The sequence below is a fragment of the Dendrobates tinctorius genome, unplaced genomic scaffold, assembly GCF_039654945.1.
Source record: "Dendrobates tinctorius isolate UK_male_01 unplaced genomic scaffold, ASM3965494v1 ptg000499l, whole genome shotgun sequence".
NCBI classification, from domain to species: Eukaryota; Metazoa; Chordata; class Amphibia; order Anura; family Dendrobatidae; genus Dendrobates; species Dendrobates tinctorius.
The window spans coordinates 382,724-406,467 of NW_027362159.1; the positions used below are offsets into that span (position 1 = coordinate 382,724).

Genomic DNA, 23,744 nt, shown 5'->3' on the forward strand with positions numbered 1-23,744 from the left:
CTATAGATAAGCGTTAGATGACATGAGCTACCATACATCACCCCCTGTCTGCTCCCTCCCCCAGAATTCACCTATAGAGGAGCGGTGGATGACATGAGCTACCACACATCACCCTATGGCTGCTCCCTCCCCAGAATTCACCTATAGAGGAGTGGTAGATGACATCACCGCCTGTCCGCTCCCTCCCCAGAATTCACCTATAGAGGAGCGGTAGATGACATGAGCTACCACACAGCACCCCCATGTCTGCTTCCTCCCCAGAATTCACCTATAGAGAAGCGGTGGATGACATGAGCTACCACACAGCACCCCCATGTCTGCTTCCTCCCCAGAATTCACCTATAGAGGAGCTGTAGATGACATGAGCTGTCACACAGCACCCTTGCCCGCTCCCTCCCCAGAGTTCACCTATAGAGGAGTGGATGACATGAGCTACCACACAGCACCCCCTGCCCGCTCCCTCCCCAGAGTTCATCTATAGAGGAGTGGTGGATGACATGAGCTATCACACAGCACCCTTGCCCGCTCCCTCCCCAGAATTCACCTATAGAGGAGTGGATGACATGAGCTACCACACAGCACCCCCAGCCCGCTCCCACACAGCACCCCCTGCCCGCTCCCTCCCCAGAGTTCATCTATAGAGGAGTGGTGGATGACATGAGCTACCACACAGCACCCCCTGCCCGCTCCCTCCCCAAAATTCACCTATAGAGGAGCGGTGGATGACATGAGCTACCACACAGCACCCCTGTCAGCTCCCTCCCCAGAATTCACCTATAGAGGAGCTGTAGATGACATGAGCTGTCACACAGCACCCCTGCCCGCTCCCTCCCCAGAATTCACCTATAGAGGAGTGGATGACATGAGCTACCACACAGCACCCCCAGCCCGCTCCCACACAGCACCCCCTGCCCGCTCCCTCCCCAGAGTTCATCTATAGAGGAGCGGTGGATGACATGAGCTACAACATAGCCCCCCTGCCTACTCCCTCACCAGAATTCACCTATAGAGGAGCTGTAGATGACATGAGCTATCACACAGCACCCCTGCCCGCTCACTCCCCAGAATTCACGTATAGAGGAGTGGATGACATGAGCTACCACACAGCACCCCCAGCCCGCTCCCACACAGCACCCCCTGCCCGCTCCCTCCCCAGAGTTCATCTATAGAGGAGTGGTGGATGACATGAGCTACCACACAGCATCCCCTGCCCGCTCCCTCACCAGAATTCACCTATAGAGGATTGGTGTATGACATGAGCTACCTCACAGCACCCCTGCCCGCTCCCTCTGCAGAATTCACCTATAGAGGAGCGGTGGATGACATCAGCTATCACACAGCCCCCCTGCCCGCTCCCTCACCAGAATTCACCTATAGAGGAGCTGTAGATGACATGAGCTACCACACAGCACCCCTGCCCGCTCCCTCCCCAGAATTCACCTATAGAGGATTGGTGTATGACATGACCTACCACACAGCACCCCTGCCCGCTCCCTCCCCAGAATTCACCTATAGAGGAGCGGTGGACGACATGAGCTGCCACACAGCACCCCTGCCTACTCCCTCACCAGAATTCACCTATAGAGGAGCTGTAGATGACATGAGCTATCACACAGCACCCCTGCCCGCTCCCTCACCAGAATTCACGTATAGAGGAGCGGTAGATGACATTACCACCTGCCCGCTCCCTCCCCAGAATTCACCTATAGAGGAGCGGTGGATGACATGAGCTACCACACATCACCCCCTGTCTGCTCCCTCCCCAGAATTCACCTATAGAGGAGCGGTGGATGACATGAGCTACCACACATCACCCTAAGGCTGCTCCCTCCCCAGAATTCACCTATAGAGGAGCGGTGGATGACATGAGCTATCACACAGCACCCCCTGCCTGCTCCCTCCCCAGAATTCACCTATAGAGAAGCGGTGGATGACATGAGCTATCACACAGCACCACCTGCTCGCTCCCTCCCCAGAATTCACCTATAGAGGAGCGGTAGATGATATCACCCCCTGCCCGCTCCCTCCCCAGAATTCACCTATAGAGGAGCAGTGGATGACATGAGCTATCACACAGCACCCCCTGCCCACTCCCTCCCCAGAATTCACCTATAGAGAAGCGGTGGATGACATGAGCTACCATACATCACACCCTGTCTGCTCCCTCCCCAGAATTCACCTATAGAGGAGCGGTGGATGACATGAGCTACCACACATCACCCTAAGGCTGCTCCCTCCCCAGAATTCACCTAGAGAGGAGCGGTAGATGACATCACCCCCTGCCCGCTCCCTCCCCAGAATTCACCTATAGAGGAGCGGTAGATGACATGAGCTACCACACAGCACCCCATGTCTGCTCCCTCCCCAGAATTCACCTATAGAGGAGCGGTAGATGACATGAGCTACCACACAGAACCCCATGTCTGCTCCCTCCCCAGAGTTCACCTATAGAGAAGCGGTGGATGACATGAGCTACCATACATCATCCCCTGTCTGCTCCCTCCCCAGAATTCACCTATAGAGGAGCGGTGGATGACATGAGCTACCACACATCACCCTATGTCTGCTCCCTCTCCAGAATTCACCTATAGAGAAGCGGTGGATGACATGAGCCTCCACACAGCACCCTATGCCTGCTCCCTCCCCAGAATTCACCTATAGAGGAGCGGTGGATGACATGAGCTACCACACAGCACCCTAGGTCTGCTCCCTCCCCCAGAATTCACCTATAGATAAGCGTTAGATGACATGAGCTACCATACATCACCCCCTGTCTGCTCCCTCCCCCAGAATTCACCTATAGAGGAGCGGTGGATGACATGAGCTACCACACATCACCCTATGGCTGCTCCCTCCCCAGAATTCACCTATAGAGGAGTGGTAGATGACATCACCGCCTGTCCGCTCCCTCCCCAGAATTCACCTATAGAGGAGCGGTAGATGACATGAGCTACCACACAGCACCCCCATGTCTGCTTCCTCCCCAGAATTCACCTATAGAGAAGCGATGGATGACATGAGCTACCACACAGCACCCCCATGTCTGCTTCCTCCCCAGAATTCACCTATAGAGGAGCTGTAGATGACATGAGCTGTCACACAGCACCCTTGCCCGCTCCCTCCCCAGAGTTCACCTATAGAGGAGTGGATGACATGAGCTACCACACAGCACCCCCAGCCCGCTCCCACACAGCACCCCCTGCCCGCTCCCTCCCCAGAGTTCATCTATAGAGGAGTGGTGGATGACATGAGCTACCACACAGCACCCCCTGCCCGCTCCCTCCCCAAAATTCACCTATAGAGGAGCGGTGGATGACATGAGCTACCACACAGCACCCCTGTCAGCTCCCTCCCCAGAATTCACCTATAGAGGAGCTGTAGATGACATGAGCTGTCACACAGCACCCCTGCCCGCTCCCTCCCCAGAATTCACCTATAGAGGAGTGGATGACATGAGCTACCACACAGCACCCCCAGCCCGCTCCCACACAGCACCCCCTGCCCGCTCCCTCCCCAGAGTTCATCTATAGAGGAGTGGTGGATGACATGAGCTACCACACAGCACCCCCTGCCCGCTCCCTCCCCAAAATTCACCTATAGAGGAGCGGTGGATGACATGAGCTACCACACAGCACGCCTGTCAGCTCCCTCCCCAGAATTCACCTATAGAGGAGCTGTAGATGACATGAGCTATCACACAGCACCCCTGCCCGCTCACTCCCCAGAATTCACGTATAGAGGAGTGGATGACATGAGCTACCACACAGCACCCCCAGCCCGCTCCCACACAGCACCCCCTGCCCGCTCCCTCCCCAGAGTTCATCTATAGAGGAGTGGTGGATGACATGAGCTACCACACAGCATCCCCTGCCCGCTCCCTCACCAGAATTCACCTATAGAGGATTGGTGTATGACATGAGCTACCTCACAGCACCCCTGCCCGCTCCCTCTGCAGAATTCACCTATAGAGGAGCGGTGGATGACATCAGCTATCACACAGCCCCCCTGCCCGCTCCCTCACCAGAATTCACCTATAGAGGAGCTGTAGATGACATGAGCTACCACACAGCACCCCTGCCCGCTCCCTCCCCAGAATTCACCTATAGAGGATTGGTGTATGACATGACCTACCACACAGCACCCCTGCCCGCTCCCTCCCCAGAATTCACCTATAGAGGAGCGGTGGACGACATGAGCTGCCACACAGCACCCCTGCCTACTCCCTCACCAGAATTCACCTATAGAGGAGCTGTAGATGACATGAGCTATCACACAGCACCCCTGCCCGCTCCCTCACCAGAATTCACGTATAGAGGAGTGGATGACATGAGCTACCACACAGCACCCCCAGCCCGCTCCCACACAGCACCCCCTGCCCGCTCCCTCACCAGAATTCACCTATAGAGGATTGGTGTATGACATGAGCTACCTCACAGCACCCCTGCCCGCTCCCTCTGCAGAATTCACCTATAGAGGAGCGGTGGATGACATCAGCTATCACACAGCCCCCCTGCCCGCTCCCTCACCAGAATTCACCTATAGAGGAGCTGTAGATGACATGAGCTACCACACAGCACCCCTGCCCGCTCCCTCCCCAGAATTCACCTATAGAGGATTGGTGTATGACATGACCTACCACACAGCACCCCTGCCCGCTCCCTCCCCAGAATTCACCTATAGAGGAGCGGTGGACGACATGAGCTGCCACACAGCACCCCTGCCCGCTCCCTCACCAGAATTCACCTATAGAGGAGCGGTGGACGACATGAGCTGCCACACAGCACCCCTGCCCGCTCCCTCACCAGAATTCACCTATAGAGGAGCGGTGGACGACATGAGCTGCCACACAGCACCCCTGCCCGCTCCCTCACCAGAATTCACCTATAGAGGAGCTGTAGATGACATGAGCTACCACACAGCACCCCTGTCAGCTCCCTCCCCAGAATTCACCTATAGAGGAGCTGTAGATGACATGAGCTGTCACACAGCACCCCTGCCCGCTCCCTCCCCAGAATTCACCTATAGAGGAGTGGATGACATGAGCTACCACACAGCACCCCCAGCCCGCTCCCACACAGCACCCCCTGCCCGCTCCCTCCCCAGAGTTCATCTATAGAGGAGCGGTGGATGACATGAGCTACAACATAGCCCCCCTGCCTACTCCCTCACCAGAATTCACCTATAGAGGAGCTGTAGATGACATGAGCTGCCACACAGCACCCCTGCCTACTCCCTCACCAGAATTCACCTATAGAGGAGCTGTAGATGACATGAGCTACCACACAGCACCCCCAGCCCGCTCCCACACAGCACCCCCTGCCCGCTCCCTCACCAGAATTCACCTATAGAGGATTGGTGTATGACATGAGCTACCTCACAGCACCCCTGCCCGCTCCCTCTGCAGAATTCACCTATAGAGGAGCGGTGGATGACATCAGCTATCACACAGCCCCCCTGCCCGCTCCCTCACCAGAATTCACCTATAGAGGAGCTGTAGATGACATGAGCTACCACACAGCACCCCTGCCCGCTCCCTCCCCAGAATTCACCTATAGAGGATTGGTGTATGACATGACCTACCACACAGCACCCCTGCCCGCTCCCTCCCCAGAATTCACCTATAGAGGAGCGGTGGACGACATGAGCTGCCACACAGCACCCCTGCCCGCTCCCTCACCAGAATTCACCTATAGAGGAGCGGTGGACGACATGAGCTGCCACACAGCACCCCTGCCCGCTCCCTCACCAGAATTCACCTATAGAGGAGCGGTGGACGACATGAGCTGCCACACAGCACCCCTGCCCGCTCCCTCACCAGAATTCACCTATAGAGGAGCTGTAGATGACATGACCTACCACATAGCACTCCTGCCCGCTCCCTCACCAGAATTCACCTATAGAGGAGCGGTGGACGACATGAGCTGCCACACAGCACTCCTGCCCGCTCCCTCACCAGAATTCACCTATAGAGGAGCTGTAGATGACATGACCTACCACATAGCACTCCTGCCCGCTCCCTCACCAGAATTCACCTATAGAGGAGCGGTGGACGACATGAGCTGCCACACAGCACCCCTGCCCGCTCCCTCACCTGTCTGTTCGCTCTGCACTCCTGGCGTCAGCAGGTCTGGTTCTCCCAGGTGACATTCATTTCGGTCTGTGCCTGGACAGCCCATGGACAGTGCCTTGTACCACTCCTCCGCTTCCAGCTCTACAATACAGAACATAGCGGACCCTCAGTATATATGGCGGAGGACACGCACCACAACTCTTGATAGAGAGGCTTTTCCTGTAGCATTTACCTGAATCACAGGTAAAAGTGCGGGCTAAGTCATCGCAGAAGATAATCGCCACCGCTTGTCTTTTCGTTTCCTTTGGAAGTCGCATAATACATTTCACATTACTGATCTCCATCACCTGCGAACAAAGCGACAGATCCGGGTCAGGTCAGACGACGTGGAGTGCGAGACTGAATACTGTCTGCCACACACTTCACAAACATGGTACGTATGCCGCTGTATAGTGCCGCCACTCTGGGCAACAGACAAAAGGTGGAGCAGAACCAATCTCAGAACGCTCCTCACCCTGAGCCGGGCCTTACTACATGGTGGAAGAAACGTCAAGCTCTCAGCAGGAATCTCTCCCTCACCTTAGGCGACATGCGCAGGAGGACTGACCTCTCGTCGGGATACTTTTCCAGTCTCCAGGGTCCTTTACTGGAGGATTTCCGAAGCACTAACCAGCAGCGGCGGTAGATCTGCAGGTGAAAGGGTCTCAGGTTAAACATGCTGTGAGGATGGAGGCGGCTGCTTGGTGCAGACCCCCCAAACAAGCTGCAAAGAAGAGTCCAATAAGTGTCACGTGAGGCGTGCCGCTCTATGCCAGGACAATTACAGGACCACGGCCGGATAAGACGTACCTGCCATAGAAGACCAAGGCAAACACTGGGCAGGTATAGAAAAGGAGGCACCAATCTTATCCAAACCCCAAAATGACCAATCACCCTGAAACGTCTACGGCAACGTCTAGGTATCTAGCTGTGTAACTATGTTCCGTATGTACAGACACACACGTGGTCTGGATCTGATGACTACTCATTTCTGATATATGTATATTCTGAATATCAGTCTTCTCTGCATAAACACGTCTCGTTTTATATTAGTCCCAAAAAGTCTGAAGGGGGCTTCTTCAGTGGAAAACACTCCCCCGTCTTCTGCAGTCACAGTCTCTGATGAAGCCCCTTCACACTGAGAACGGTTGTCCGGAGTAGAGAAGGTGAGTGCCGCCGTGAGTGCCGCGTCTGCCGGCAGTAAAGCCTCCTCAGACTGATCTACAAGGGTTCATACGTCTGATCATGGCAGATGCTTGTGACGTCGCAGGGTTTACGGGAAAGGAATATACTCCGCAGACACAGAATCAAGCTGTGGTAACAACTGCAGACACCAAACAATCTGACATCTTCTTAGGAAAGAGAAGACTCTGTATCTGTAACTGCTATGAAAGGTTTGCTGTTGCCGCCGGTCTTGCGCTCGGTGTATGCGCCCGTCTGGTCTTCGAGGTGGACGAGGATAGGCAAACATGAAAGCCTCAATGGTGATCCCATAGTCGGACTCTGCGTCTGAACCAAACTGCTACAGCAGAATCTGGTGCCAATCCCATGGCCCAGCACATGTGCTGGTGGCACCATGACCGTGACGCCCGGCCGGCAGGAGAAGATGTTCATTCTGACACTGGTGTTATCTGTTTCTATGCGGTGAGGTTGTACACAGGGTTGGGAGAGAGGTGCCTGGCAAAGACATGGCTCTGCATAGGAGCAGAGGCCATTAGGCTTTACCCTGTGCACAACACTTGGAGACAGACCTGAAAAGAAACAGAAAGTGGTATAGCGCCTACTCATGGACAACTTAGAACTGATTTTTGGTCATCAGTGTGTGTTGTACCTGCTCTTTGTTGTGTGGTTGACGTACCGGATAGGATTAGCGTAAGGGTTGGGACCCTACTGCACACTTGCTCTATTGGGTGAGAGTCATGTAGCCTCCTTACTACACTTTGCTGGTCTAATAGGTGAGATAGCTGCGTGAGCCTCCCCACTACACCTAGAGCTGGTCTAGAGGGCAAGAGGGCCGAGTGAGCCTTCCACTACACCTAGAGCTGGTCTAGAGGGCTGAGTGAGCCTCCCCACTACACCTAGAGCTGGTCAAGAGGGCTGAGTGAGCCTCCCCACTACACCTAGAGCTGGTCTAGAGGGCAAGAGGGCTGAGTGAGCCTCCCCACTACACCTAGAGCTGGTCTAGAGGGCTGAGTGAGCCTCCCCACTACACCTAGAGCTGGTCTAGAGGGCTGAGTGAGCCTCCCCACTACACCTAGAGCTGGTCTAGAGGGCTGAGTGAGCCTCCCCACTACACCTAGAGCTGGTCAAGAGGGCTGAGTGAGCCTCCCCACTACACCTAGAGCTGGTCTAGAGGGCAAGAGGGCCGAGTGAGCCTCCCCACTACACCTAGAGCTGGTCTAGAGGGCTGAGTGAGCCTCCCCACTACACCTAGACCTGGTCTAGAGGGCAAGATGGCTGAGTGAGCCTCCCCACTACACCTAGAGCTGGTCTAGAGGGCAAGAGGGCCGAGTGAGCCTCCCCACTACACCTAGAGCTGGTCTAGAGGGCTGAGTGAGCCTCCCCACTACACCTAGACCTGGTCTAGAGGGCAAGATGGCTGAGTGAGCCTCCCCACTACACCTAGAGCTGGTCTAGAGGGCTGAGTGAGCCTCCCCACTACACCTAGAGCTCGTCTAGATGGCTGAGTGAGCCTCCCCACTACACCTAGAGCTCGTCTAGGGGCAAGAGGGCCGAGTGAGCCTCCCCACTACACCTGGTCTAAAGGTAAGGGGGCTGAGCAAGAACTACACACAGCTGGTCTAATAGGTGAGATAGCTGCGTGAGCCTCCCCACTACACCTAGAGCTGGTCTAGAGGGCAAGAGGGCCGAGTGAGCCTCCCACTACACCTAGAGCTGGTCTAGAGGGCAAGAGGGCCGAGTGAGCCTCCCCACTGCACCTGGTCTAAAGGTAAGCGGGCTGAGTGAGCACTACACGCAGCTGGTCTAATAGGTGAGATAGCTGCGTGAGGCTCCCCACTACACCTAGAGCTGATCTAGAGGGCAAGAGAGCCGAGTAAGCCTCCCCACTGCACCTAGAGCTGGTCTAGAGGGCTGAGTGAGCCTCCCCACTACACCTAGAGCTGGTCTAGAGGGCAAGAGAGCCGAGTGAGCCTCCCCACTACACCTAGAGCTGGTCTAGAGGGCTGAGTGAGCCTCCCCACTACACCTAGAGCTGGTCTAGAGGGCTGAGTGAGCCTCCCCACTACACCTAGAGCTGGTCTAGAGGGCAAGAGGGCCGAGTGAGCCTCCCCACTACACCTAGAGCTGGTCTAGAGGGCCGAGTGAGCCTCCCCACTACACCTAGAGCTGGTCTAGAGGGCAAGAGAGCCGAGTGAGCCTCCCCACTACACCTAGAGCTGGTCTAGAGGGCTGAGTGAGCCTCCCCACTACACCTAGAACTGGTCTAGAGGGCTGAGTGAGCCTCCCCACTACACCTAGAGCTGGTCTAGAGGGCAAGAGGGCCGAGTGAGCCTCCCCACTACACCTAGAGCTGGTCTAGAGGGCTGAGTGAGCCTCCCCACTACACCTAGAGCTGGTCTAGAGGGCTGAGTGAGCCTCCCCACTACACCTAGAGCTGGTCTAGAGGGCAAGAAGGCCGAATGAGCCTCCCCACTACACCTAGAGCTGGTCTAGAGGGCAAGAGGGCCGAGTGAGCCTCCCCACTACACCTAGAGCTGGTCTAGAGGGCCGAGTGAGCCTCCCCACTACACCTAGAGCTGGTCTAGAGGGCAAGAGGGCTGAGTGAGCCTCCCCACTATACCTAGAGCTGGTCTAGAGGGCAAGAAGGCCGAGTGAGCCTCCCCACTGCACCTGGTCTAAAGGTAAGCGGGCTGAGCGAGCACTACACGCAGCTGGTCTAATAGGTGAGATAGCTGTGTGAGCCTCCCCACTACACCTAGAGCTGGTCTAGAGGGCAAGAGGGCCGAGTGAGCCTCCCACTACACCTAGAGCTGGTCTAGAGGGCAAGAAGGCCGAGTGAGCTTCCCCACTACACCTAGAGCTGGTCTAGAGGGCAAGAAGGCCGAGTGAGCCTCCCCACTACACCTAGAGCTGGTCTAGAGGGCAAGAGGGCCGAGTGAGCCTCCCCACTACACCTAGAGCTGGTCTAGAGGGCCGAGTGAGCCTCCCCACTACACCTAGAGCTGGTCTAGAGGGCTAGAGGGCTGAGTGAGCCTCCCCACTACACCTAGAGCTGGTCTAGAGGGCAAGAAGGCCGAGTGAGCCTCCCCACTGCACCTGGTCTAAAGGTAAGCAGGCTGAGCGAGCACTACACGCAGCTGGTCTAATAGGTGAGATAGCTGTGTGAGCCTCCCCACTACACCTAGAGCTGGTCTAGAGGGCAAGAGGGCCGAGTGAGCCTCCCACTACACCTAGAGCTGGTCTAGAGGGCAAGAAGGCCGAGTGAGCCTCCCCACTACACCTAGAGCTGGTCTAGAGCGCAAGAGGGCTGAGTGAGCCTCCCCACTACACCTAGAGCTGGTCTAGAGGGCAAGAGGGCCGAGTGAGCCTCTCACTACACCTAGAGCTGGTCTAGAGGGCAAGAAGGCCGAGTGAGCTTCCCCACTACACCTAGAGCTGGTCTAGAGGGCAAGAAGGCCGAGTGAGCCTCCCCACTACACCTAGAGCTGGTCTAGAGGGCAAGAGGGCGGAGTGAGCCTCCCCACTACACCTAGAGCTGGTCTAGAGGGCTGAGTGAGCCTCCCCACTACACCTAGAGCTGGTCTAGAGGGCAAGAGGGCTGAGTGAGCCTCCCCACTACACCTAGAGCTGGTCTAGAGGGCAAGAAGGCCGAGTGAGCCTCCCCACTGCACCTGGTCTAAAGGTAAGCGGGCTGAGCGAGCACTACACGCAGCTGGTCTAATAGGTGAGATAGCTGTGTGAGCCTCCCCACTACACCTAGAGCTGGTCTAGAGGGCAAGAGGGCCGAGTGAGCCTCCCACTACACCTAGAGCTGGTCTAGAGGGCAAGAAGGCCGAGTGAGCCTCCCCACTACACCTAGAGCTGGTCTAGAGCGCAAGAGGGCTGAGTGAGCCTCCCCACTACACCTAGAGCTGGTCTAGAGGGCTGAGTGAGCCTCCCCATTACACCTAGAGCTGGTCTAGAGGGCTGAGTGAGCCTCCCCACTACACCTAGAGCTGGTCTAGAGGGCAAGAAGGCCGAATGAGCCTTCCCACTACACCTAGAGCTGGTCTAGAGGGCAAGAGGGCCGAGTGAGCCTCCCCACTACACCTAGAGCTGGTCTAGAGGGCCGAGTGAGCCTCCCCACTACACCTAGAGCTGGTCTAGAGGGCAAGAGGGCTGAGTGAGCCTCCCCACTACACCTAGAGCTGGTCTAGAGGGCAAGAAGGCCGAGTGAGCCTCCCCACTGCACCTGGTCTAAAGGTAAGCGGGCTGAGCGAGCACTACACGCAGCTGGTCTAATAGGTGACATAGCTGCGTGAGCCTCCCCACTACACCTAGAGCTGGTCTAGAGGGCCGAGTGAGCCTCCCACTACACCTAGAGCTGGTCTAGAGGGCAACAAGGCCGAGTGAGCCTCCCCACTGCACCTGGTCTGAAGGTAAGCGGGCTGGGCGAGCACTACACGCAGCTGGTCTAATAGGTGAGATAGCTGCGTGAGCCTCCCCACTACACCTAGAGCTGGTCTAGAGGGCCGAGTGAGCCTCCCACTACACCTAGAGCTGGTCTAGAGGGCAACAAGGCCGAGTGAGCCTCCCCACTGCACCTGGTCTGAAGGTAAGCGGGCTGGGCGAGCACTACACGCAGCTGGTCTAATAGGTGACATAGCTGCGTGAGCCTCCCCACTACACCTAGAGCTGGTCAAGAGGGCCAAGTGAGCCTCCCCGCTGCACCTGGTCTAAAGGTAAGCGGGCTGAGTGAGCACTACACGCAGCTGGTCTAATAGGTGAGATAGCTGCATGAGCCTCCCCATTACACCTGGAGCTGGTTTAGAGGGTAAGAGGGCTGAGTGACCCTTCCCACTACACCTAGAGCTGGTCTAGAGGGCAAGAGGGGCGAGTGAGCCTCCCCACTGCACCTGGTCCAAAAGGTAAGTGGGCTGACTTAGCATTCCCACTACACGCAGCTGGTCTAAGAGGTGGGATATTTAAAGACGAGAGAAAGGTTATAACACGGAGGACCGTAAAACCAAGTATAAACACTATAGAGAAAAAAGGTCCTCCAAGGATATTATATAAAATATTCAAATTTTATTAAATAACGCAAAAAATAAAAAGAAACAGAAAACCATACTGAAAGTGGAAAATAGCATGACACTGGGTGACAAACATAAGAACTATAAAATGACTGGTACCATAATGTAGCACATGAGGGATTATAAAACAATTCTTAAAGTGCTGGTGCAGCAAGCAGAAATAGATAATATTAATGATATAATCTCACATATCAGAGCCTAATAGCATGTTAAATGAAGCCTGCAGCGACATTATGCACAATGAAATAGATGAAACCCAGACATTGCTGGTTTCTCCATAGCTGATCTCCTCAGAAGGGGGAAGATATTCATCGAAACGCGCGTTAAGGGGACCCTGGGTGATTCTTTCATTCTGGTAAATATGTTATTGCTTTAATTCTCTAGCCATGAGGTGCATTTCCCTTACTTGATCCTCTCTATACCCACATCATTTATTTTTTAGGATGGATTTTTTCCTTCTGAGGAGATCAGCTATGGGGAAACCAGCAATGTCTGGGTTTCATCTATTTCATTGTGCATAATGTCGCTGCAGGCTTCATTTAACATGCTATTAGGCTCTGATATGTGAGATTATATCATTAATATTATCTATTTCTGCTTGCTGCACCAGCACTTTAAGAATTGTTTTATATACCCTCATGTGCTACATTATTGTACCAGTCATTTTATAGTTCTTATGTTTGTCACCCAGTGTCATGCTATTTTCCACTTTCTATATGGTTTGCGGTTTGTTTTTATTTTTTGTGTTATTTAATAAAATGTGAATATTTTATATAATATCCTTTGGGGACCTTTTTCTCTATATTGCTAATAGGTGGGATAGTTGCGTGAGCCTCCGCACTACACCTGGAGCTGGCTAGAGGTTAAGAGGGCTACGTGAGCCTCCCCACTACACCTTGAACTGATCTAGAGGGGAAGAGGACTGTGTGAGCCTTCCCAATGCACGTGGAGCTGGTCTTAGAAGGTAAGAGGGCTGCGTGAGCCGGAGCTGGTCTAGAGGGGAAGAGGGCTGCGTGAGCCTTCCCACTACACCTGGAGATGGTCTAGAGGGTAAGTGGACTGAGTGAGGCTCCCCACTACACACAGCTGGTTTGGTAGGTTAGAATTCTGTGTGAGACTTCCCACTACACACAGCTGATTTGGTAGGTTAGAGTGCTGTGTGAGCCTTCCCACTACACACAGCTGGTTTGGTGGGTTAGAGTGTTGAGTGAGGCTCCCCACTACACACAGCTGGTTTAGTAGGTTAGAGTGCTGTGTGAGCCATCCCACTACACCCAGCTGGTTTAGTAGGTTAGAGTGCTGCGTGAGTCTTCCCACTACACACAGCTGGTTTGGTAGGTTAGAGTGCTGCGTGAGCCATCCCACTACACCCAGCTGGTTTGGTAGGTTAGAGTGCTGTGTGAGCCATCCCACTACACCCAGCTGGTTTAGTAGGTTAGAGTGCTGTGTGAGCCTTCCCACTACACACAGATGGTTTGGTGGGTTAGAGTGCTGCGTAAGACTTCCCACTACACACAGCTGATTTGGTAGGTTAGAGTGCTGTGTGAGCCTTCCCACTACACCCAGCTGGTTTGGTAGGTTAGAGTGCTATGTGAGTCTTCCCACTAAACACAGCTGGTTTGGTAGGTTAGAGTGCTGTGTGAGACTTGCCACTACACCCAGCTGGTTTAGTAGGTTAGAGTGCTGTGTGAGCCTTCCCACTACACACAGATGGTTTGGTGGGTTAGAGTGCTGCGTAAGACTTCCCACTACACACAGCTGATTTGGTAGGTTAGAGTGCTGTGTGAGCCTTCCCACTACACCCAGCTGGTTTGGTAGGTTAGAGTGCTATGTGAGTCTTCCCACTAAACACAGCTGGTTTGGTAGGTTAGAGTGCTGTGTGAGACTTGCCACTACACCCAGCTGGTTTGGTAGGTTAGAGTGCTGTGTGAGCCTTCCCACTACACCCAGCTGGTTTGGTAGGTTAGAGTGCTGTGTGAGCCTTCCCACTACACCCAGATGGTTTGGTAGGTTAGAGTGCTGTGTGAGCCTTCCCACTACACCCAGATGGTTTGGTAGGTTAGAGTGCTGTGTGAGCCTTCCCACTACACCCAGCTGGTTTGGTAGGTTAGAGTGCTGTGTGAGCCTTCCCACTACACCCTGCTGGTTTGGTAGGTTAGAGTGCTGTGTGAGCCATCCCACTACACCCAGCTGGTTTGGTAGGTTAGAGTGCTGTGTGAGCCTTCCCACTACACCCTGCTGGTTTGGTAGGTTAGAGTGCTGTGTGAGTCTTCCCACTACACCCAGCTGGTTTGGTAGGTTAGAGTGCTGTGTGAGCCTTCCCACTACACCCTGCTGGTTTGGTAGGTTAGAGTGCTGTGTGAGCCTTCCCACTACACCCAGATGGTTTGGTAGGTTAGACTGCTGTGTGAGCCTTCCCACTACACCTAGACAGCTTAGGCCTGTTTCACACTTCAGTTTTTTCAAATCAGTCAAAATCCGCCAAAAAGTGAAAATGGCGGATCCGCCATTTTTTCCCATTGGGATACATTAGTGGCGGATTTTGGTGGATGGTCGTCCGTTACTTCCGCTATTCGGCGGATCCGCCAGATTCCTGGCAGATTCTGTCTGAGGTGGACGGAGCTGGCAACGTTTTCTGGCGCCGTCAAAATGGCGGATGACGGCGGATCCGCCATGCGTTAGAATGGGCACCTATGGGCGGCGGATCCGCTATTTTGCGGAATCCGCTGGATCGCACTGAGCATGCTCAGAAAAAAAGATACTTTTCCAGACAGTCCCAAAACTATATAAGGTGGGCTAATTAATCATTGGGCCCAGACATCTGGCACCAACCAGACTGATAGGAGCCAGAGCCAGCCAGCCAGCAAGCTATAAAACCTGCCTGCCCAGCTGCAAGACCCCTGGAGAGCAAGACCCCTGGAGAGCAAGACCCCTGGAGAGCAAGACCTCTGCACCAGCCTGCCTGACATCACCTGCCCAGCACCAAGACAGGACGGAGAGGCCTGCTAGCAAGCCAGCCTAATTGTGTGAGTATAACTATTTGTGTGTCTGTGGCTTGTCTGCCTGTGTGTGTGTGGCATGCGTGTTTGTGTGTGTGTGGTCTGCTTTCCTGTATGTATGTTCGTGGCCTCCCAGTGTTGCGTCTGTGTGTGTGTGTGTGTATTTTTATTATGCTTTTTTTTCATATTTTAATTATTTTTCTGTTGCATGTGTACTGTATTTTATTTTCATATTTGCAATTGTGCTATGATTGTGTTGTGTATTGTATGTGGTGTTTCTCTTGTATATCACTGTTTTTTTTTTTAATTTTTCATTTATTGTGGTATTTAAAATAAAGAGCAGAGTAGCTCCTACTTGTGTAAAAAAAAAAAGAAAAAAAAATTAATAAAAACTGTTTTTAAAAACTGTCCGTAGTATTATTTTAAAACCAGTTAAAATTAAGTATGGGTATATCTACAAAAAAGGTACATAAAGTGTTGGTTTTTGGTATACAAGTGTGGTTATACTCTCAAGAGAGAGATTGGAATTTACACTTTCAAACACTTGGGTATTCTCTCGGTGAGAGTTTTTCAGGGAATTCACACATGCAAACACAAAGTGTGGGTATACACAGGAATTACATACCTGCAATCACATTGTGGTTACACTCTCAGTGAGAGTTTTTCAGGGAATTCACACATGCAAACACAAAGTGTGGGTATACACATGAATTACATACCTGCAATCACATTGTGGTTACACTCTCAGTGAGAGTTTTTCAGGGAATTCACACATGCAAACACAAAGTGTGGGTATAGACAGGAATTACACACCTGCAATCACAGTGTGGTTACACTCTCAGTGAGAGTTTTTCAGGGAATTCACACATGCAAACACAAAGTGGGTATACACAGGAATTACACACCTGCAATCACAGTGTGGTTACACTCTCAGTGAGAGATTGTCAGGGAATTTACACACATGCAAACACTTAAAAGTGTGGGTATACTCAGTTTCAGAGAATTACACACATTAAATACCAATGAAGATTTTTTTTATGTTATTAAAATTTTCTTTATACTTTCAGATCATTTCAGGAAGCACCGCACACCTGCCAGTCTGCAGCAGACCCACCAGGCCGCAGCAGACCCACACAAAAGAGTGAAATTTTCTCAGTAAGTATAAAGGCCTGAAAGCTTTTGTTATCCTTTGTATAGTAGCTTAACAAGTGTCTTTATACTTGCAGATCACTTCAGGAAGGACTGCAGAGCCGCAGCAGCAGCCAGACCGCAGCAGACCAGCAAGCCAGACTGCAGGAATGTCTTCTTCTGAAAGCTCCCCCTCACATCATCAGCGAACTGAGGTAGATGGGTTTTTTTTACTCTTATTTTAATTTTTTTTTTTAACCCTATATGCATGTATTATGTTTTCACAGAAAGTTGAATCTGAGGAGGTTCCAGGAGGAGACATGCAGGGTGGAGAGACGCAAGGAGGGGGCGCGCAGAGTGTAAGTTTAGCACATACAGACATACATACATAATGCTACACCCAACACAAACATTCATCACAGCGCACACACAATAACTACGCATCCATCCAAATCAAAATTTATTTATTTATTTATTTTTTTTACAGTGTTCACAATCTGGTGCCCGCACAAGAGCGTCTCCCAGGACATCCTAGCGTCGTCGAGGTGATGCCTCTGGTGGTCGGCAAACGGTAAGTAACCCTATTTGGATAATTGAGTAATGAGCATCATGTGTTTGAATAGAATGTAATTTTTTTGGTTTTGTTTTTATTTTTTTTTCTTCACAGGTTTCACCGCGTGCTCCCCAGAGACCAATTGAGGAGGGTCTCATAATAGACACTGACGACCTCATCCATGAAGTAGAAACACGGCAGCCGCTGTGGAACATGGGAATCCGTTTGCATGCCGACCACCCGACGGCTCTGGGATGAGGTGTGTTCCGCGGTTGTCGAGAGCTGGGAGGAGCTCGATGCGAGGGCCAGGGATTTAGTGCGTAAGTATTCCAATGTCAGTAACTTATATTCCAGCATGTGAAGTGTTGAATACTAAACACTTTGTTTTTTCCCTTCACAGGTGACAGAGTTATCACACGGTGGCGGTCGCTTAGGGATCGCTTCAAGAGGGACTTCAACAAGGAGATGCAGGCCCCGAGTGGATCTGGAGGACGCCGGAGCAGCCGGTATAAATACTACAGAGCCCTGACGCTCCTGCGGTCGACGATGGTGAGCAGAAGGTAAATATTCCACACACCATTTCTGTAGTACAAATGTTTAACCAATTTTTTTTTTCAGCACAGTTAAATTAAATATCAATATCATAATATATTTTTTTTTCTCTTTTTTTAGCACCGTCTGCAGCACTCGGGAGCCTGCTTCTGAGTTGCCTCCCTCTGGAGGGATCCCTTGTGAGACTGCCCCCGGTGACCACATCGAGGTATCCGACCCCTCTGTACCTACCCTCTTGTCTCGTCCCTCTATCCCCTCCACCAGCACTGGAGCAGCAGGGCAGACTTCATCACCTGAAGCTGCTGGTGACGACTTGTACCCTTTACCCCGCCCCTCTGACACTGCCGCAACATCTCGACCAACTTTTGGTTCTGGCCGACAGCGTCTGAGGAGTCAGGAAAGGATGACCTTGTCTGACTGAGTCTGAACTCATCTGTCCAGCATGGTTTCCACACTTATGGACAACAGTTATCGTCAGGGTTGACCATGATCAAAGTATCATGGAACTCAGAAGATACATGGAACGGATGAGTTCAGAGTCAAACCAGAAGCCGAGACATATTTTTTTTTCATTCAGTTGTCCGGCAAATGGAAGGTTTAAGTACTCACCAACAGATGCGTGTGATGCAAGCCTGTCACAATGCTCTAGTGGAAGAATTGTCCGAAGCATCCCATCCTCCCCCTGTCCATCCTCCCCCTGTCCATCCTCCCCCTGTCCATCCTTCCACCGTCCATCCTCCCCCAGACCATCCTCCCCCTGTCCATCCTCCCCCTGTCCATCCTCCCCCTGTCCATCCTCCCCCTGTCCATCCTCCCCCTGTCCATCCTCCCCCTGTCCATCCTCCCCCTGTCCATCCTCCCCCTGTCTATCCTTCCACCGTCCATCCTTCCACCACCATCCATCATACAACCATCCCTCCTACCACTCCCTCTCCTTTCTCTAGTTCCCCATTCCATTCTTCCCAGTACCTTCATTCCCCACTGCATTATACCCCAATGACATCACCACCCCCACACACACCTTCAATGTTCCCACAAACCTCGTCTGTCCATCCACTCCGGTCCCAACCTCATGTTTTCAACCCCCCTTCCACTTCTGATCCTCACCAACTCCCTTCCCAGTCCTCCACCCCCCCTCGATGTGGTCAACCCTGTTAACCCCTCCGATAGTATCTCCACCCAAAACTACCATCATTTGTAATGTTATTTTATGTATTTTCAAAAAAAAAAAATTTAAAAAAATTTTCTAACAAAAAAATAAAAAGTTTCCTAATATAAAATTTTTAAAAAAATTTGAGAAATAAAAACAATTTTTTCAAAAGAACTTTATTGTGTAGTTTCTTTTTTTTGTTTATTTCTTGGTAAAGGTTGAAAGTACACCGGTGGTGTAAAAAGGTCACAACACTTAGCAACATTTAAAAGTACACTGATGGTGAGGTAAAAAAAAAACCCAAAACACAACACTGGTAACATTTAAAAGTACACCACTGTGTAAAAGGTACAAAACACAAAACTGTTATTACCCACAATTGGTATAAAAAAAAAATTATACCATGCCATCTTGCCAGTCAAGTTGTCCCTCTTGTGTCAGGAAAATAATCTGCAAATGTGTCCCTCATTCTTCCCACTGACCCAGTACTCCGAACAGTTGGCTGCTGATAGTCCCACAAGGTGGTTTCAGACAGATTGTCTTCTATGGAAACGGGTTCCTTTGAAAGGACAAAGTTGTGCAGGATGACACTCGCCTTCACCACCTCATCCACAGTCTCTGTTTTCATCTTTATGGCCGTTAACAGCACTCTCCATTTTGCAGTTAAAATGCCAAAAGCACACTCCACCACTCTTCGTGCTCTGGTCAATCGATAGTTATATATTTTTTTGCAGTGTGTCAGTCCACAACTACCATATGGCTTGAGAAGGTGTTTGGACAGCTGAAATGCGTCGTCACCAACGCACACAAATGGCATTGGTGGGCCTGTTGTTCCAGGGAGTGGTTTTGGAGGTGGGAAGTCAAAATTGTCTCCATACAAACGACGGCCCATTGCGGACATCTTGAAGACCTGGGAATCGTTTGAACGCCCATACGCACCATAAATTTGTAGTTGGCATCTGCAATGGCCATAAGTACAATGGAGAAGAATTTCTTGTAGTTGTAAAATTCTGATCCAGATCCGATGGGTTTCACAATCCTGATATGCTTCCCATCCACGGCACCAACGCAATTTGGAAACTGGCAGATTTGTTCAAAGTTGTCGGCAATCTCCAGCCACCTCTCCTGTGTTGGCTGTGGGATCCTCCTGTAGACAATCCCACAAGGCCCGGCAGGTCTGTAGGACAATTCCAGATATTGTCGATATCCCAAGGCGGATCTGGTAATGGAGGGAGGTGAAGGATTCTCCAGTTGCCAGGAAACTTGTAAAAAAAGGGAAAAAAGTAAAATTATTACAAACTACAAGCCATAACATAACAATAAAAGTCTGAAGAATCTGAAAACTTTTAAAAAACAGATAACTTACCGAAGGGTCACCATCAAACGCTCCGCCGGTGAAATAGAAAAGCGCATGTAGGTGTCCCTTCTCCGGATTTGTTCTCCAACACGCTCCACCAATATCTCAAACAATTCCTGCCTCACGCGCACGTAGCTGAAGAACTTGTCCGGATTATCCCTCAATTCCAGGTATAGTGTAGAAAACACGCCACGGGTGAACCTCTGCGCATTTATCGGATGAATCCACTGCCATCGTTTCCTCTGACACAGGAGTCGCAGTCTTCTCTTCTCCCTCTGGAGAGCAATAATTGCCAACCGATTGCAGTGAAGATCAAAGTCCACACAGAAGCTGTCAATACTCGCACTAACTCCTTCCATCGCTGCCACTAGCTCTACAACCTTTCAACGATATTGTATTACAACACCCTAGATATAGTTTCCCCTAGTTTCCAGGAGCCAATCATATTTGGGAGCATCCCATTTTGGAGGTGTGGAAAAACGGATCCGCAAGAAAACGGATCCAACGGATGAAAAAAAACCGGATGCCAGCAGATGGAACAGATCCGCTTTTTGACGGATCCGTACAAAAACCGTATAGCGGATCCGTAAAAAAACGGATCCGTACCATCAGCTGGCATCCGTTTTTACACATTTTTTGCGGATCCGCCATTTTCACTTTTTGGCGGATTTTGACTGATTTGAAAAAACTGAAGTGTGAAACAGGCCTTAGGCTGTGTGCCCACGATGCGATTTTTGGCGCAAAAACGTTTAAACTTGTACATTACGCCCCCCATGCATTCCTATGGCATTCCGCACGTGCGGTGCTAATGCTGCGCTTTTTTCCTGTGGTGGAATCGCATCGCGGAAAAAAATCGCAGCATAATCAGTCTTTTGTGCGGAATCAACGATTTAGATGAAGGAATTGAGGGTAAACTGATTAAATTTGCTGATGACACAAAGCTAGGAGGGATAGCTAATACTAGAGAAGAGAGAGAGAGGATTCAAAAAGATATAAATAAACTGGAGAAGTGGGCAGCAACTAACAGAATGGTTTTAACAGGGAAAAATGCAAAGTACTACATCTGGGCAATAAAAATGAAAAAAGCATATACAGAATGGGAGGAATAGGGCTAAGTGACAGCACATGTGAAAAAGCTTGGGTATACTAATAGATCACAGACTGAATATGAGTCAACAGTGTGATGCACCAGCAAAAAAGGCAAATGCAATTCTAGGATGTATTAACAGAAGCATACAGTCTAGATCACGTGAAGTCATTATTTCCCTCTACTCCTCTTTGGTCAGACCTCATCTGGAATATTGTGTCCAGTTTTGGGCACCACATTTAAAAAAAGACATCAACAAACTGGAGCAAGTTCAGAAAAGAGCGACCAGAATGGTGACCGGTCTGCAAACCCTGTCTTATGAGGAAAGGTTGCAGGATTTGGGAATATTTAGTTTGCAAAAGAGAAGACTGAGAGGAGACTTAATAGCTGTCTACAAATGCTGGTGCAGTATATATAGTGGGGTGCTGGTGCAGTATATATAGTGGGGGGCTGGTGCAGTATATATAGTGGGGGGTGCTGGTGCAGTATATATAGTGGGGTGCTGGTGCAGTATATATAGTGGGGGGCTGGTGCAGTATATATAGTGGAGGGTGCTGGTGCAGTATATATAGTGGAGGGTGCTGGTGCAGTATATATAGTGGAGGGTGCTGGTGCAGTATATATAGTGGGGTGCTGGTGCAGTATATATAGTGGAGGGTGCTGGTGCAGTATATATAGTGGGGTGCTGGTGCAGTATATATAGTGGAGGTGCTGGTGCAGTGTATATAGTGGGGGTGCTGGTGCAGTATATATAGTGGGGGTGCTGGTGCAGTATATATAGTGGGGGTGCTGGTGCAGTATATATAGTGGGGGTGCTGGTGCAGTATATATAGTGGAGGTGCTGGTGCAGTATATATAGTGGGGGTGCTGGTGCAGTATATATAGTGGGGGTGCTGGTGCAGTGTATATATAGTGGGGGTGCTGGTGCAGTATATATAGTGGGTGCTGGTGCAGTATATATAGTGGGGGTGCTGGTGCAGTATATATAGTGGGGGTGCTGGTGCAGTATATATAGTGGAGGTGCTGGTGCAGTATATATAGTGGGGGGTGCTGGTGCAGTATATATAGTGGGGGGCTGGTGCAGTATATATAGTGGGGGGCTGGTGCAGTATATATAGTTGGGGGTGCTGGTGCAGTATATATAGTGGGGGGTGCTGGTGCAGTATATATAGTGGGGGGTGCTGGTGCAGTATATATAGTGGAGGTGCTGGTGCAGTATATATAGTGGGGGGTGCTGGTGCAGTATATATAGTGGGGGTGCTGGTGCAGTATATATAGTGGGGGTGCTGGTGCAGTATATATAGTGGGGTGCTGGTGCAGTATATATAGTGGGGTGCTGGTGCAGTATATATAGTGGGGGGCTGGTGCAGTATATATAGTGGAGGTGCTGGTGCAGTATATAAAGTGGGGGTGCTGGTGCAGTATATATAGTGGGGGTGCTGGTGCAGTATATATAGTGAGGGCTGGTGCAGTATATATAGTGGGGGGTGCTGGTGCAGTATATATAGTGGGGTGTTAGTGCAGTATATATAGTGGGGGTGCTGGTGCAGTATATATAGTGGGGGGTGCTGGTGCAGTATATATAGTGGGGGTGCTGGTGCAGTATATATAGTGGGGGTGCTGGTGCAGTATATATAGTGGGGGTGCTGGTGCAGTATATATAGTGAGGTGCTGGTGCAGTATATATAGTGGGGTGCTGGTGCAGTATATATAGTGGGGTGCTGGTGCAGTATATATAGTGGGGGGTGCTGGTGCAGTATATAGTGGGGGGTGCTGGTGCAGTATATATAGTGGGGGTGCTGGTGCAGTATATATAGTGGGGTGCTGGTGCAGTATATATAGTGAGGTGCTGGTGCAGTATATATAGTGGGGTGCTGGTGCAGTATATAGAGTGGGGGTGCTGGTGCAGTATATATAGTGGGGTGCTGGTGCAGTATATATAGTGAGGTGCTGGTGCAGTATATATAGTGGGGTGCTGGTGCAGTATATAGAGTGGGGTGCTGGTGCAGTATATATAGTGGGGTGCTGGAGCAGTATATATAGTGGGGGGTGCTGGTGCAGTATATATAGTGGGGGGTGCTGGTGCAGTATATATAGTGGGGTGCTGGTGCAGTATATATAGTGGGGTGCTGGTGCAGTATATATAGTGGGGGGTGCTGGTGCAGTATATATAGTGGGGTGCTGGTGCAGTATATATAGTGGGGGGTGCTGGTGCAGTATATATAGTGGGGTGCTGGTGCAGTATATATAGTGGGGTGCTGGTGCAGTATATAAAGTGGGGTGCTGGTGCAGTATATATAGTGGGGTGCTGGTGCAGTATATATAGCGGAGGTGCTGGTGCAGTATATATAGTGGAGGTGCTGGTGCAGAATATATAGTGGGGGGTGCTGGTGCAGTATATATAGTGGGGTGCTGGTGCAGTATATATAGTGCGGTGCTGGTGCAATATATATAGTGGGGTGCTGGTGCAGTATATATAGTGGAGGTGCTGGTGCAGTATATATAGTGGGGTGCTGGTGCAGTATATATAGTGGAGGTGCTGGTGCAGAATATAT

General features: G+C 51.2%; 1 protein-coding gene across 2 annotated transcripts in view; it reads right to left on the reverse strand.

Annotated features, from left to right (window-relative positions):
* Positions 1 to 8,049, reverse strand: part of DOK4 (docking protein 4) — a 36,581-nt gene extending 28,532 nt beyond the window's left edge. The window contains exons 1-3 of one of the 2 annotated variants that reach the window (XM_073564888.1): positions 6,650 to 8,049; positions 6,303 to 6,417; positions 6,092 to 6,211 (exon numbers count right to left, since the gene is read on the reverse strand). In XM_073564888.1, coding sequence (XP_073420989.1) covers positions 6,092 to 6,211; positions 6,303 to 6,417; positions 6,650 to 6,787 — 373 coding nt within the window. In that variant the 5' untranslated portion in view covers positions 6,788 to 8,049. The remainder of the gene's footprint in view (positions 1 to 6,091; positions 6,212 to 6,302; positions 6,418 to 6,649) is intronic. The other variant, XM_073564889.1, reaches the window with a different exon arrangement.
* Between the last annotated feature and the right edge of the window lie 15,695 nt (positions 8,050 to 23,744).